The sequence below is a fragment of the Poeciliopsis prolifica genome, unplaced genomic scaffold, assembly GCF_027474105.1.
Source record: "Poeciliopsis prolifica strain line A6 unplaced genomic scaffold, Auburn_PproV2 SCAFFOLD016, whole genome shotgun sequence".
NCBI lineage: Eukaryota > Metazoa > Chordata > Actinopteri > Cyprinodontiformes > Poeciliidae > Poeciliopsis > Poeciliopsis prolifica.
In genome coordinates, this window is record NW_026562391.1 from 6996646 (window position 1) to 7010558 (window position 13913).

At 42.3% G+C, this 13913-nt stretch overlaps 3 protein-coding genes across 3 annotated transcripts in view; all 3 read left to right on the forward strand.

Annotated features, from left to right (window-relative positions):
• adra2c (adrenoceptor alpha 2C) overlaps positions 1–8564 on the forward strand; it is a 40817-nt gene extending 32253 nt beyond the window's left edge. Inside the window, exon 2 of the mRNA XM_055041572.1 lies at positions 8542–8564. The gene's annotated coding sequence lies outside the window, so the exon portion shown is untranslated. The remainder of the gene's footprint in view (positions 1–8541) is intronic.
• On the forward strand, positions 7609–11157 carry hmx1 (H6 family homeobox 1). Its single transcript, XM_055041575.1, has 2 exons — positions 7609–8194; positions 10253–11157. Exons 1-2 carry the CDS (start codon positions 7930–7932, stop codon positions 10831–10833), a joined length of 846 nt encoding a protein of 281 aa, XP_054897550.1. The 5' UTR covers positions 7609–7929; the 3' UTR covers positions 10834–11157.
• An 804-nt stretch (positions 11158–11961) lies between these two features.
• On the forward strand, positions 11962–13546 carry hmx4 (H6 family homeobox 4). The gene is made up of 2 exons (XM_055041335.1): positions 11962–12296; positions 12401–13546. The coding sequence occupies exons 1-2, from the start codon at positions 12131–12133 to the stop codon at positions 13000–13002; spliced, it is 768 nt and encodes a 255-aa protein (XP_054897310.1). The 5' UTR covers positions 11962–12130; the 3' UTR covers positions 13003–13546.
• Positions 13547–13913: the final 367 nt, after the last annotated feature.

Here is a 13913-nt window from a genome sequence, read left to right on the forward strand (position 1 = left end):
CCACAAATCAAAGGTTTTGGGTAACATCACCAAAGATACTTAAATACCAGTGAGACATGTAAACATGTGCACACCAATTAGGAAGTGTTTGTTATATCAACCCAGATTTTTTTAAATGATAAATAATGATCCTGCAATTATTTACAGAGAATATCAATACTTATTCATCATAGTGTTTTTACATCAAATGAAAAGAAAAATGTCTTTTTTTTTTTTTTTTTTTTTACAATTTAGCCTTTAACACTGTTTTCATTTTGAGAAACCACATTTCTTATTTCCCATCAGAATCAGACTTCTTGGACAAATAAAAATAACTTTATTAATCTGTCTTTAATAGGCATGAATACTTTTGGGCTTCACTACAAACTGAAAACGCAAAGTCATGTCAAATTATTACTAGAATTTTAGTACACAGATCTAAAACTAAAAATATTATCCACAAAACTGCAAGGACTATGGCAGTATATATAAAAACACTCTCCTCACACCAGTGCGAAACTAGGAAAAGGGGGAGAACAAGTCTCATATAAGTAGATATAATTTTGATGCCTTATTAGTCAGTTTAATTGATGCGGCGAGTTGAAGAAAGAGTGGTTGAAACACTTACCACTAAAGGACTGTTTAGAACAGAGCTACAAAAGCTGGAAATTTTCTGTCAGGTCCCTAACACTGACAGCGAACTTGTAAAGTCAAGAAAAAAGTATCGGCATGTACTTGAACTAGGACTTGGGGTGATTCTGGCATGTCTGCCCCTCCCTGTGACTCCATATCTATATGATGGACCTGGCCTGCCACCTCCTCATTCAGAACCCTCTCGCGCGTTAACCGTAACCGAGAGACTTCCGGTCAGCTTGAGGCATAAAGGTTTGATCCTTCTTACAGTCTGTGTGGCGCAAGGCTGAATAAATCGGCTTCCCAGCGGGCTGAGGAGGTGAAACTCACATGGTTCGCTTTGATGGATTTCTGTAAGCGGATTTTGTTTTATTGTTTTTCAGCTGCGATCAAACTAAAGTGCGTGCGGATCTGACTTGCATGCGCACTCCTGACAAGAACACAAAGTAGTTGTCAGTGCTTTCAAGAATTAAATGAAGAAAAGGAAAAACAAAAACGGTTTGTTCTTGCAGGATTGACCCACTTTATAACAGGAACGTCGTTGCCTGTTTAATGAGGTGTTTCAGTCGTTGGCTTTGAGTCAACTGAAAGTAACACAAACTGAGGAAAATCGTCTCAACGGGGAGCAGAAACTATTGACCTTTTCCAGCAGCAAATAATGAAGACTCGGTCAATTGAAGCATCAGACAGACACAGACAGATGCCGTTTATTTGTATTTATTTATTTTCTTCAAGTAAACAAGCAATTTCTTTCTTATGCACGTTTCTACACAACTTTTATTTCTTGATGAAGTTTGGTAATTTTTAAAAAAAATTAATGGCAGCTGAGAAGGCTCACATCTCACGTGTCGTTTTGCTCAGTTGTTACCAGAACCACAGTGGATCCCATCCCACCCCCCGTCCGCTCCCCCTTTGCCCCTTTGTACTGACCTGACGAGCGCGTCCTGATGGGGGTCAACGTACCGTGAAGAGGTTAAACAAACGGATAGTCCCGTCAGAAATTCTCCACTTGGCCCTGCGATTTATAGGGAGGGGAACGGCGGAGGTGACGCGCGTCTTTATGGGCTTTTAGTTCCTCTGGTTATGATCTTTCTGTCAGACAGACCGCGCTGTTTCTGTGTCTCTGTGAACATTTGGTGGCATTTAGCGCTTTTAACTCGAGATTGTAAAAAGGGTTTATAAAGTCAAACAGGAGTTTGGAATTTTCTTCTTTGAAGAAAAAAAATTGCATGGGAGCAGATTCGTGAAATCTAAATAAATAAATAAATTACATACTACATTTGTGAAGCATGTTTCACCATTTTATTGTATTTTGTTTTTTTCTGCCACATTTTCATGTAAAAAACCCAAAACCAAACAAAACAAATGATAATAATAATAAAAAAACAACAACAAAACAACCAAGTAGCATCCAAAGGAATTCTGGAAAATATGTTTCTAAGTTTCGAGTGGTCTGGGTGTCATTTTGCTTTTAAAGCTAAACATTCACACCTTTACACCCGAAGAAAACAAACCCTGACCGTCTTCCCGTGACGCAGGAGTCGACGTCACTCTTAACGTTTTGCAAATGCAAAATTCATTAAGATTTTAGAGTCTATTTCATTGTGTGATAAAGAGTCCAATAAAAACAACAACAAAAAATACTTGTAAATTAAAGTCAGAGGCTTTATACATCATCAACAATTGATACGATGAGTAAGCAATAAGAAAAATGAGTGGCTGTAAGTCAAACCAAGTTGGGGAGTTATGTGCATTAATGCGTCATAAGACGTTTAGCGGAGATGTGAATAGTTTGAGGAAGTTTTGAGTCTTTCGATGTACATAAAGCAAAGTTATTGTGGGTAAAAGTACAGCTGATCTGCCTCAGGATTCCAGTGCAACGAGTCTGCAACGATCCCCTGAATCGACTCGAGTGCTTTTGAGCTCAGAGTTTGGAAAAGAAAAAAAAACAATCAAATAAATAAATAATAATAATAAAATGTCCTCCCAGCATTGTCGCGAGGTTCACGCTGAGAACTGCAGCCTGACTGAGCCCCGGCGTTCAGAGACTACACATGCTGTTGACTCGCACCCAGAGGAAAAGGGAACGACCGAGATTATGGGCAATTAAAGCCCACTTTATGCCGGTCCGCCCGGCGTCACCCAGTCTGGCCAAGAACGCTCACCTCGGCTAATATCAATGGGAACGAAGTCAGCAGCATCAACTGATTTGCGCGGTGAATTATTAATGTCGGAGCTATCGCAGACGGGCTGGGCGCGGGGCTGTCAGTCAGGGAAACCGGGCAACCAAGACGCTGCGAGAAAGTTACAGGACCACGTGACGATCTCAGACCCGGAGCGATCATGAGTGAGTCCGCTTGGTGGCTGAGAAAAAAAAGGGGAAAAAAAACCCGATAAAAAAAATTTATAAATAAATAATATATGAAAATAGGATAGCAAACTGTAGAAGAGAGAAAAGTTGGAGCGACAAAAAATACATTTTGATTTGACTTCAGTTCCAACATGTCAGTTCCCACCTGAATAAATCCTAAATGTCTAACAAACGCGCTTCTCTTTAGAAATTTACATGGATGTCTTCTTAAGTATTAAAGATGGCTCTCGTGATGAAGCTTTGGCGCATTTTACAATAAAACGAACAAACAGAAAAATACTCTATACTAGAGGATGACTTGTGGATGGATGCGTAAGAGCGCAATACACACTTTTAACCGGTAGAGGGCCCCGTTTAATCTAAAGGTACAAGCCCTGTGGTTCCTTTCTGATTCATAACTCCTAAAAATCTAAAATCACTATCATTATTCAGCAAAGTGGTATTTGCTCATATGCCACAATTTTTAGTACAAATGTTCAGAGATCACATTTCTGCAATGTTTCTTTCTATTTCACATAATCACATGTGCTTTGTGCATCAGCTCAGATGTTGGGTGAGGTCTCGGTATTCACTGACTTACTATATCATTCTGCAGCAAAAACTGTTTAATGTCTCACAGGAGACCATCTGTTTCTGCTTGCCTCTCTCAATGTAGAAACGAACTGGGTCAATCTCTCCCCATTTTTCATATGCTGGGAGAGCAGTGAGCTCCAGATCCACGAGAGCAAAAGTCCTGCAGAATTAACAGCCGCTTTTAACATAGTGACTGCAGGGAAATTAATGTTAGAAATATAGATATATTATATATAAACTAACAATCAAAAATAGCATATTCTAAAATATGAGGACCTCCTACCCAGTGTTACGCATGGTGGAGGACTTTGATGATGAGGGCTAGTTCCTCTTCCACTGACCTTGCCAGTGCTGTATGCTTGCAGGTCCAGTCAGTCAACTTTAAATGGATTGACGCTCAACAGCACAGCAGGGTTTCAATATAACAGTGTACTCTGGAGGGGTGTTCTGAAGTAAACTATGGCTAACGTATTGCCGACAAGTATAGTAACTTGTAATTGTGGAAGATCAATGGCAAGATTCCCGTTTATGATTTTTCTGTAATTTGTTGATAGATCATGTCATTGTGATTTAGGAAGGAAAAGACGTCACTGTGGAGAACAAAGAAAAAACAAAAGTAAAAATGGGAGCTTAAGATAATCTGTCGCACTGTACACACAACGGTTTGGGATTGCGGTGCAGTCTTCCTACGTCTCCTGACATCTCGAGCTGCCGGGTCACAAATTCTGATACACGTCACAACAAATATCCTCTCTATCGATGAAACATAGAATGAGTCTTACCCAGCCTCTGGGCATCACATGTTGTATTCGCTGTTGCCAGAAGGGTCATCTGTGCATTTGTCTGGTCAGATCTATCATATCAAGGAAAAACTTCTCAACAGTCTGAAGAAATGAAGAGTAGGTTGAGAGCAACTTCATCAGGATCTTGTTGTGGGTCACAAACTATACCCTGAGAACGACAGAAACGGGCTCATGTCCTCAGTCTCTTCCTCTATTTCGTCTCCTAGCTCCTCAACCACAGCCTCACTCCTCTTCCTCATCTTTTTCTCTCTGTCTGTTGACGCTGTCCAATGTCTTGTTCTTCCATTGCCAGAAACCCAACAGCGACTCCTATAATACATTGTTTACATGACATAACAATTAGAAATGTAGGGGAAAGCAGACAATTGTATAATCCCTTACATGAATGTACAAAAGAATTTGCAAATTGTTCAAAGAATTGAGAAACTGCTTTTTTGATGTGCATAAGTTACTCAATGAGTTGAAGATCGAAGAAGCAGTTTTGAGAATTTCGATTCTGACCGGAGAGTCAATTTTGACCAAAATGACTGAAAAAAATAAAATAAAGATAAATAAATAAATAAAAAGGATACAATTTCTCGGTAATGTTGAGTTTCTATGTTACACACCATCAATTCACTTTTCAGGATCTTCTAATGTAGCTTCACTGCCATCCTATGATTGACTTTTGTTTTCTCTCCAGCAAACCGGGAGACGAGCTGCTCATGCACGTTGGCGCTTGAGGCCTCACAGCACAGAGGAGTGGGAAGGATCACACTCACCAGCGCCAAGTGGAGAAACATGCTCAATTTGATGCAGCTGTCTCCTGGAGCAAATGTTGATGATCTGATTTATTTTTGTGTGTGTGTGTGGTTGCGACTGTGTTTCTGTTGCATTTGTGGAGCAAAGAGGCAAGGGGAAGAGGGTGGAGGAGGCATGGGGGGGGGGGGGGGGTTTGAGGGTCATGCATAGCATCAGAGGAGGCCAGCAGGCTTTGTTATGAAGCAAAGGGCACGCCAGGCCGGATGAGGATCAGAGCTGGATGAGAGAGAGGAGAGAAGACTGAGACGGAAAAGTGAGAGGGGGGTTTGGGGGGATTGGACTGTTGGTCTCTGAAGCAGCCGGTGTGCAACATCATTCAGACGGTGTGATGTACACATAGAAACCTGATCTAATGCAAGGTTTAAACAGCCTGACACTTCATTTTCTTTCAAAAACAGAGAGAAACACAATATAATAAAATGACCACGACCAATGCAGTTTTTCACAATTCTCAATTTGGCTGTGGAGTTTGTGTCAGATCTTAAGGTACAAACAGCAGCAAAGGAAAAACAAATGAGAATTTCAATTTTAAGACAAAACCTAATGAAGAAAACAGAGCAGATGATGCACCAACAAATGCTCTGTCATTTAATTAATTAATGAAGATAAAACATCTTATGCTACATTGTCAGCAAAATGCTCTCCAACTGAAAATATTGGCCCATTGTTTTTCAAATGACCAATTTTGGAGAGCCTGTTTCTACTATGCTGTCAGTTTGTTTCGTCAGGCTTAATTGAATAGTTTTACAAACCTTCAAAAACATGTTTCAAAAGTAATTCTTTGTTTTTGACAACTAATTAAATTAGTCAAGAACACACATACTGTTTATGCATTTGTTTGGGTAAATCAATCCATCCATCCATCCATCCATCCATCCATCCATCCATCCATCCATCCATCCATCCATCCATCCATCCATCCTCCATCCATCCCATCCATCCATCCATCCATCCATCCATCCATCCATCCATCCATCCATCATCCATCCATCCATCCATCCATCCATCCATCCATCCATCCATCCATCCATCATCTATCTATCTATCTATCTATCTATCTATCTATCTATCTATCTATCTATCTATCTATCTATCTATCTATCTATCTATCTATCTATCTAATGAAAAACACTAAATCTGCTGACAGCTAAAGACAAATCGAATCTTCACAGATCGTTTAAGATAGATAGTTAGTGAAGGATGTTAAACAGGTTTCCCTTTGGGAGAACACAATGAAAACCCAAATCAGCCAGTGTCTCTCCTGCGGTGAGCATTACAAGACAGGTGCATAGACTGAGCTCTGTAAAACCTTGGCTCATATTCCTCCTGACTGTGCTGAGTGTTATGTTGAGGAGCAGCATTACCACTGATCCTCTGTCAAAGGGTAAGTCTGCCTTTAGGGAGGGAGAGGCAGAGACGCACACACAGAGTTTGGAGTTAAAAGGTCAGCATCGCCGACTCCATTGAGGAAAATAAAAGCTCAAATGTCTTGCCATTTGGACGAAAAGGGTAAAGACGCCCGTCAGCACTCATTTACATGTTTCAGATCACCTGGAAGTGATATACTTATCTATATTATTGGATTCTACTTATTTGAAGACCCGTACTCTAATCAGAGCCAGCAAAAAATTACGAGGCACTGAGCAGGATGTGCTTTGGGGTCTCCACTTCCAAGTGAGCTCGTTGCCTCAATGATGATTGTTCAAATGTTTTGTGCATTCAACACCCACAAATTCTCTTGTGCTTAGCCTAAAAAATAAAGTAATTTAAAAAAAAGACTTACATTATTCATTTCGCATTGTGAATCAAATTATGATGTGTGTTATTATGTGTGGGGGGTGTGTGTGTGTGTGTGTATGTTTTCAGGTCTGTACAAAACAACTTGATTGATTGACTGATTGATTATATCAGAGAAAAATTATGAAAGAGAAAAATTAAGGTCAGTAATATTCATCAAAACTGACATAGGAATTTGGTCCAGGTTGGCCAACTCCAAGGTGCAGTTAGTCATGTCCAAAAATGTCCAACCACTACGAACAAGCTTTCTTAGAACTGGGAAACCTATATTTTCTTTAAATATTAAAAGAGAGAGAAAAAAACAGAGTACCTTTTTTTTTTACTGAAAGGGCAACATCCATGTTCTTATGCTCGATGTTCCTTTGATTTGCACTTTAACTGACGCAAATCAAGAAAGTGCGTCAATTCGGACAGAGAGATTCCTCTGGTCTGCATGGCCTCGAGGGACTGCCCTGCACGTGAGCACAAACACACACACACACACACACCCCCACACACACACACACACACACGCACACACACACACACACACACAAACACACACCCACACACACCCACACACACACACACACACACACACACCCCCACACACACCCCCTCCACACACACACACACACACACACACACACACACACACACACACACACACACACACACACACACACACACACGCATACTAACTCGCGAGACACTGTCATTCTCTCCTTAGAAAGCGTCATTCGCCGCCGCGCTCGTCCAATAGCTGGATGACTCCTGGGCTCATTAATCTCAGAACTTCATTTGTTTGCGGGATGCCGTTTCCATCTCTGTCTGCCCCTCATCCCGCCCGCACCGAGGAGGAAATCCACGTCTCTGCCGCGCTGCGAAGGCAGCGACGTCTGAAATGAACGCTCGGACTTTAGATAACGCTCGACTGAAAGAGGATCCGCTCGCTGGCGATTTGCGCAACAGCTCCGTGACATCAAAGAAAGGATGCAAGACAGGCCGGCGGACAACGGGGCTCCCGCTCCACCGAGAGGCTCGTCGTTTTTCATAGAGAATCTGCTGAGCAAGGGGTGGGAGAAACGGGGGTCGGTATCGGCAGAAGCCGAGGAGAAATCCGCCCACGACACCGACGAGAGCCCCTCGGCTTTGGACTGCTGTAGCGCCACGTCCCGCTGCTCGTACAGAGACTTTTCGATGCAGTGGACCCGTGATGGGACTGTGGCGAACATCGGAGCTTTTGAAACACCACGCAGTGAGTCAAGATAATGGCAATGACATTTCAATGAACAAAGCTTTTGGTTATTGTTTCTGGTCCACTGCGTAAAATGGGAAACCAAAGCGTCCCAAGCTTTAGAACAGCGTAACGTTCATATTTCTTAGTTATATTTACACGTCGATTCTGTTATGTTAACACTCGATATTATATTTCAAATTAGAATTTTACCTTTCTATAATTTGTTTTTGCTTAACTGTGCGTAAAAGGTCAATAATTAAATATCGAGAAACCGATTAGTTATATTTTATGGCGTTAAACCTTTGCGGACCCTGTGTGTGCGTGTGTGTGAGTGCGTGTGTGGGTGTGTGTGTGTGGGTGTGTAGGGGTGTGTGTGTGTGTGTGTGTGGGGGGGGGGGTATGTGTGTGTGTGTGGGGGGTGTATGTGTGTGTGTGTGGGGTGTGGGGTGTGTGTGGGGGTGTGGGTGTGTGGGTGTGTGTGTGTGTGTGTGTGTGTGTGTGTGTGTGTGTGTGTGTGTGTGTGTATGTGTGTGTGTGTGTGCTTCTGCTTTTCTTTTTCTCACCAGTTTTGGCTTTGACAGACTTTAAAAGCTAGAATGCCTTCCGTTGTCAAAGTGCTGCACGTTTCATTTCCAAGCGGAATGCCTGTTCAAACACTGTCACTGCAGCTGTTCATTGTAAAAATCCTAAATATATCAGACGGTTACATGCATAGATCAAGCACGACAATGTGACGATTTTACGCGCATTCAGTGACATTTGTGCCACTGTCATCATCACATCAGAGCTGAGAGCGCCTGCCTCTGATGCGTCACTTAATGGCTTTGACAAGCTGCTGGTATAATTGTCAAATTGGTTGCTCGCAGATATTTAAATGGAAATCAGATTATTTTTTCTTCTGAATAAGACTCACTTTTGCCTGGAAATAACAGCCTAAAAGTTCACAATCTGGCCAAGCTAACGAAAAGTATTTATGCGCCTCCCAACTTTGACCAAGCTGCTGGTTTGTTGTTCTGAAAAGCGGAAGAATTTTCCTGCCTATACGCCCGAGAAGATGGTGAAGAGAAGTCTTGACTTGCTGGTATTTACGCCGCTTCTGAACTTTCTAGTTTTGGTTAATTCTTCGAGTTCAAAAAGGAGGAGTTCATCAAAGATGTTTTGGAGCACCAATGTGTCAGTTACCCCCGCCAGGGGAACCTTGCATAGTCTGCCTGGTGTGACACGTGACGATGTGAAGCGTCATCAACTACACTCAGCTTATTGCCAGGAAATTAACTTTTATTACCCCCATAAAAATGTCTGCCAGCAGGAGGCTGATCGAGGAGCCCATGTTTCAGATTTCATTGTAGTCAACTAGTAAATACGGGAATCAAAGGGATGTGGGTGCAAGTTGCTAAAGGCTGGGGGCCTTCCGGGGGCCCTGCATGCTTCTTTGTTGTTGTTTTTTAAAAGAATATATGTTTTCTAAATTTCAAAATAAGTACACAACTATATCAGTGTGGTGTATTTTAACTTCAATATTTTGTGAGAGTAACAAATGTGCAGCTATTTAGAAATGATCGTGTCAGCAATATTATTATTATACGTCAGTGGTAACAACACAACGCTTTAAGGACATGTTAACTTGGTGTATGGTGATGGTGTTACTCACACCGCCTGGCAATATCTCTTTTGTATAAGTGAAAAAATAAATCCTGCAAATAGGATTGTAAAAATCTTTAAACTATGTGTGCACAGTCATCAGTTTATTGTAATTTGGATGTATAGGCTACAGTGATTTTGACGCCAAGGATCCTACAAGATCTTATCCCCAATGATCCATGGGCCTACTGTAAAACTATTTTAGTGAACAAGTCATTGGAATTACGCAGTTGGTCTGTCCTGGGATATGAAATGAAGCATGGATGTGTAGATATGACATCACGTAGACACAAATATTATTTTGCTTCTAAAGAAGCTACATAGAAGGAGCAACGTTAGAAAAACAATAGAACTCGTAAAAAAACTGAATATTTGGAATATAGTCTGCACTGATTTTATGTCCTCATCAGAAACGTTGTTTTGTCTCCTTTCAAGGCCCGACATCGGATGACCCCAGCTGCGCACTGTCAACCAGCGACAGGAACTCCCCCGCCGTTTCGGAACCGATGACTGAGAGCAGCGACGAAACCGACCAAAAGACGGCTGACGGCAGCCTCACGGACGAGAACGAGGAGTCAAGCGGGTTGGACGCGCGGCGGGAGCGGGACTCAGCGTCCGGGTCGCGCTCCGGCCGGAAGAAGAAGACCCGCACCGTGTTTAGTCGCAGCCAGGTGTTCCAGCTGGAGTCCACGTTTGACCTAAAGCGGTATCTGAGCAGCTCCGAGAGAGCGAGTCTGGCCGCGTCCCTGCACCTGACGGAGACTCAGGTGAAAATCTGGTTTCAGAACCGGAGGAACAAGTGGAAGAGGCAGCTGGCGGCAGACCTGGAGGCCACGCACATCCCGAACTCAACTCAGCGGATTTTTAGAGTGCCGATTCTGTATCACGAGAGGCAAACTTCCACTGGAGTTCTCGGTTTCAGCCTGAGCGGACTTCCAGTTTCCCCCTCCTGGTCCGTCAGCCATCCTCTGTCGCCGTTGAATATGTTAAGCTCACAGATGACCGGCTTGGTGTAGAACCTCAACCTGACTGGAAAAAAAAAAAAAAAAACTTCAAATATTCAGTCAGTCAATATAATTGTGCAATAATCCAGCATGCCGCAGAGGGAAAAATGCGGTCTGCACCAAGACATACGAAACATCGAGACGTTCTGTTTCTGTTCCTGAGGTTATGCAACAAATCAATAAACCCGGCCAGACTGTCGGTAGCGGGTTGTATGTAATGTTTAAATACACGTATTTTTTGAAAATTTTTATAGTCTACTTAAAGTCACAGATCTTTTTTCCCCAACTTTGTCACTTTTTCACATAATTAGAAAAAACAAATAAAACAATCATGCACTAAAACGTACGTGTTTGTTGTCATTGTGCTCCGATCCTTACCTAAATTTAGTTTGAACATTTCTAATTTTCTTCGAGCCAACTCATCAAGCATGTAGAGCTTTATTTAGGATTTTTTATTTTTTTAATTAAGTTAATTAATGTTAAACTTCTTGGAGTGTCCCCTTCTTTGTATGTTTTACAGCGCACTGAATTCATAAACTACAACTTTCTGACCTTTACCATATATATATATATATATATATATATATATATATATATATATATATATATATATATATATATATATATATATATATATATATATTACAAAAGAGAGAGAGATTAACAACATTTATTCCGCAATGCCTATAAAGAACATCTTAAAGACATTTGGTGCTTTGAATGACATTTCAGAGTTCAATTAGCATCGAGTATCAGCCGTCCCGCAGAAAGGCTGAATATATCTGAGAAGTCCGCAATTAAATGTGCAGGACGGTGCATGTTTTACAACGTTGACATTTGCAAATCAAAACACATGAAGGAATGCAGTTGGTGTCAAATTAGAAGTTGTAAAATCGCATTATGTGATCCTCTCCAGGGGCTCTGTAATGACTCCACGAGACACCGCTCCGATGATGAGAACAGTATGAGGTGTTTTTTTTTATTATTGAAAAAGAGCCGCAGGAACCCCCCCCCACCCCCCACACACACACACACACACACACTGCTCCCCCGGGTTCTCCCCATCTGATTCTGTTCTCCGACTGCCATTGGCCCTTTCCGACAGAGTCTCTGAGCCAATCAGCGACGACCCAGCGCTCGGTCTGGTGCGAGTGGTAACAGCGCGAGTAGATCTGAGCTGCGTCTGCTCAGTGGCTGCTGCTATGGTGCGAGGACCGTCCCACCGCCAGCGGAGAGAATAACACCCCGGTTCAGAGTTCAGGGAGAAAGTCTGAGGTGGAGGAAAAATTACAGTCTCACACAGGAGAATATGAACAAAGCAGAAGCACCATGTCGACCCATCGCCTCTCTGAAATTCACCATTGACAACATCCTGAACCTGAGGACGAGCTGTGACAGCTGTCATTCCTCCGGGCAGCAGGATGAAGCGGTCCCAGAGCGGAGGCCAGACCCGGGCAGCAAGCTGAGCCAAAGGGGTAAGAAGTTTGGAGAATTTGCCTTGTTTATCGCCGTTTTTCCTCAATCCGACATGTGGAGAAACTAGAAAGGCCTGCTTGAGTGAGTTTCGCTGAATTTGCAGGGCTTCTGAGCACCGGCAGCGGAACGGTGGACTCGGTCATCATCGGCTGCGTGAACCAGGGGAAGGCGGCCGACACGCGCTTCGAGAGCGGGGACAGCAGCTGCGACGACAGCGGCTCCATCTCCACCACGGTGACGGCGGCAGCGCTGGTGGCTCCCGGGGACCCCCACAGAGGAGGGAGCCCCAGCAAGAAGAGCAAACTAGTGAACAAAAAGAAGACGCGCACAATTTTTTCCAAGAGACAGATCTTCCAGTTGGAGTCTACCTTCGACATGAAACGCTACCTGAGCAGCGCGGAGCGCGCGTGCCTGGCCAGCTCTCTGCAGCTGACGGAGACGCAGGTGAAAATATGGTTTCAGAACCGCAGGAATAAACTGAAGCGCCAGATCTCCACCGAGATCGACGGACCGGCCGGCGATTTCCCCGAGGCTGGGAAACCGGCGTCGGTGGGGAACCTGCCGCCCTTGTACAAAGAGAGCAACCTGCTGGGCAGATGTCTGCTGCCCATGCCCCTTCCAGTGGTGTACCCGGGGAGTAGCACGCCTTACCTCTGCTTCTCTAACGCCAGCAAGTACTTCAGCCTGTACGACGGGGACGTATGACGACATTGCAATGGCTTCCTGTGCGGAAAAAAAGACTATTTTTGGTCGCCCTGTAGCCAAGTTTTTTGGAGCGTTTGAGACGTTTAGCGACCATAACTTTTTATTCTAAGCATCATTTTAATGAAGACTGTAACTCTAATGGGAAATGATTAGTTTCCTATTCCATACGAATAGGCATATGCAGCATTATTTATTTCCAGTTGAAGAAAAGGCCTTTAGAAGAACAGGTTACATAACTGATAGTCAAGAAGAAGGCCTGAAACAGTTACATGTTATTGTTTATCGCATACTATTTCTTTTTTCTTCTTCTTATTATTTTATCAACTGCAGCCTAAGCCACCAAAGAAATTATTACTATAGCCTATCTGCATGCGTTTTCTGTCATGATTTTTTAATACTAAAGTTATGTATTTAAATGAATGTAGTTAACGATTTATTTAGTTTTACGCATGTGTTTTATTTTTTTTTTCTAAATATCCGTTCTTACTTTATTCCACTTTGCCAAGAGGCTCATTACACATTTTAATGTTATTAAACAGCTGAAAAATAAGCTTTTCAGAATTAATTCAATTTTTTGACATGCAAATATATTTCAGGAATTATATGAAGATGAAAAATGAAAAAAAAAAAAAAAAACAAGAACAAAACAATGCTATTTTCATTACATTCTGCAGTTTTTCACAATGATCCAAGGTGAAAAGTACAAATAAGCAAACTGAACCTGAGTTGCAAAAATGTAGACAAGTAAAATCTTTTAACATATGATTTTATAAATTGACCTGAGGTTGAATCATAATCCAAAACCCCATACTGCTGCTTCACCTGTTTTAGTGAATGTGACAAGTCAAAAATACATCAGAAGTACTGCTGAAAGTAGCTAAAAACTATTATGAAAAGTATAAATATTTGTA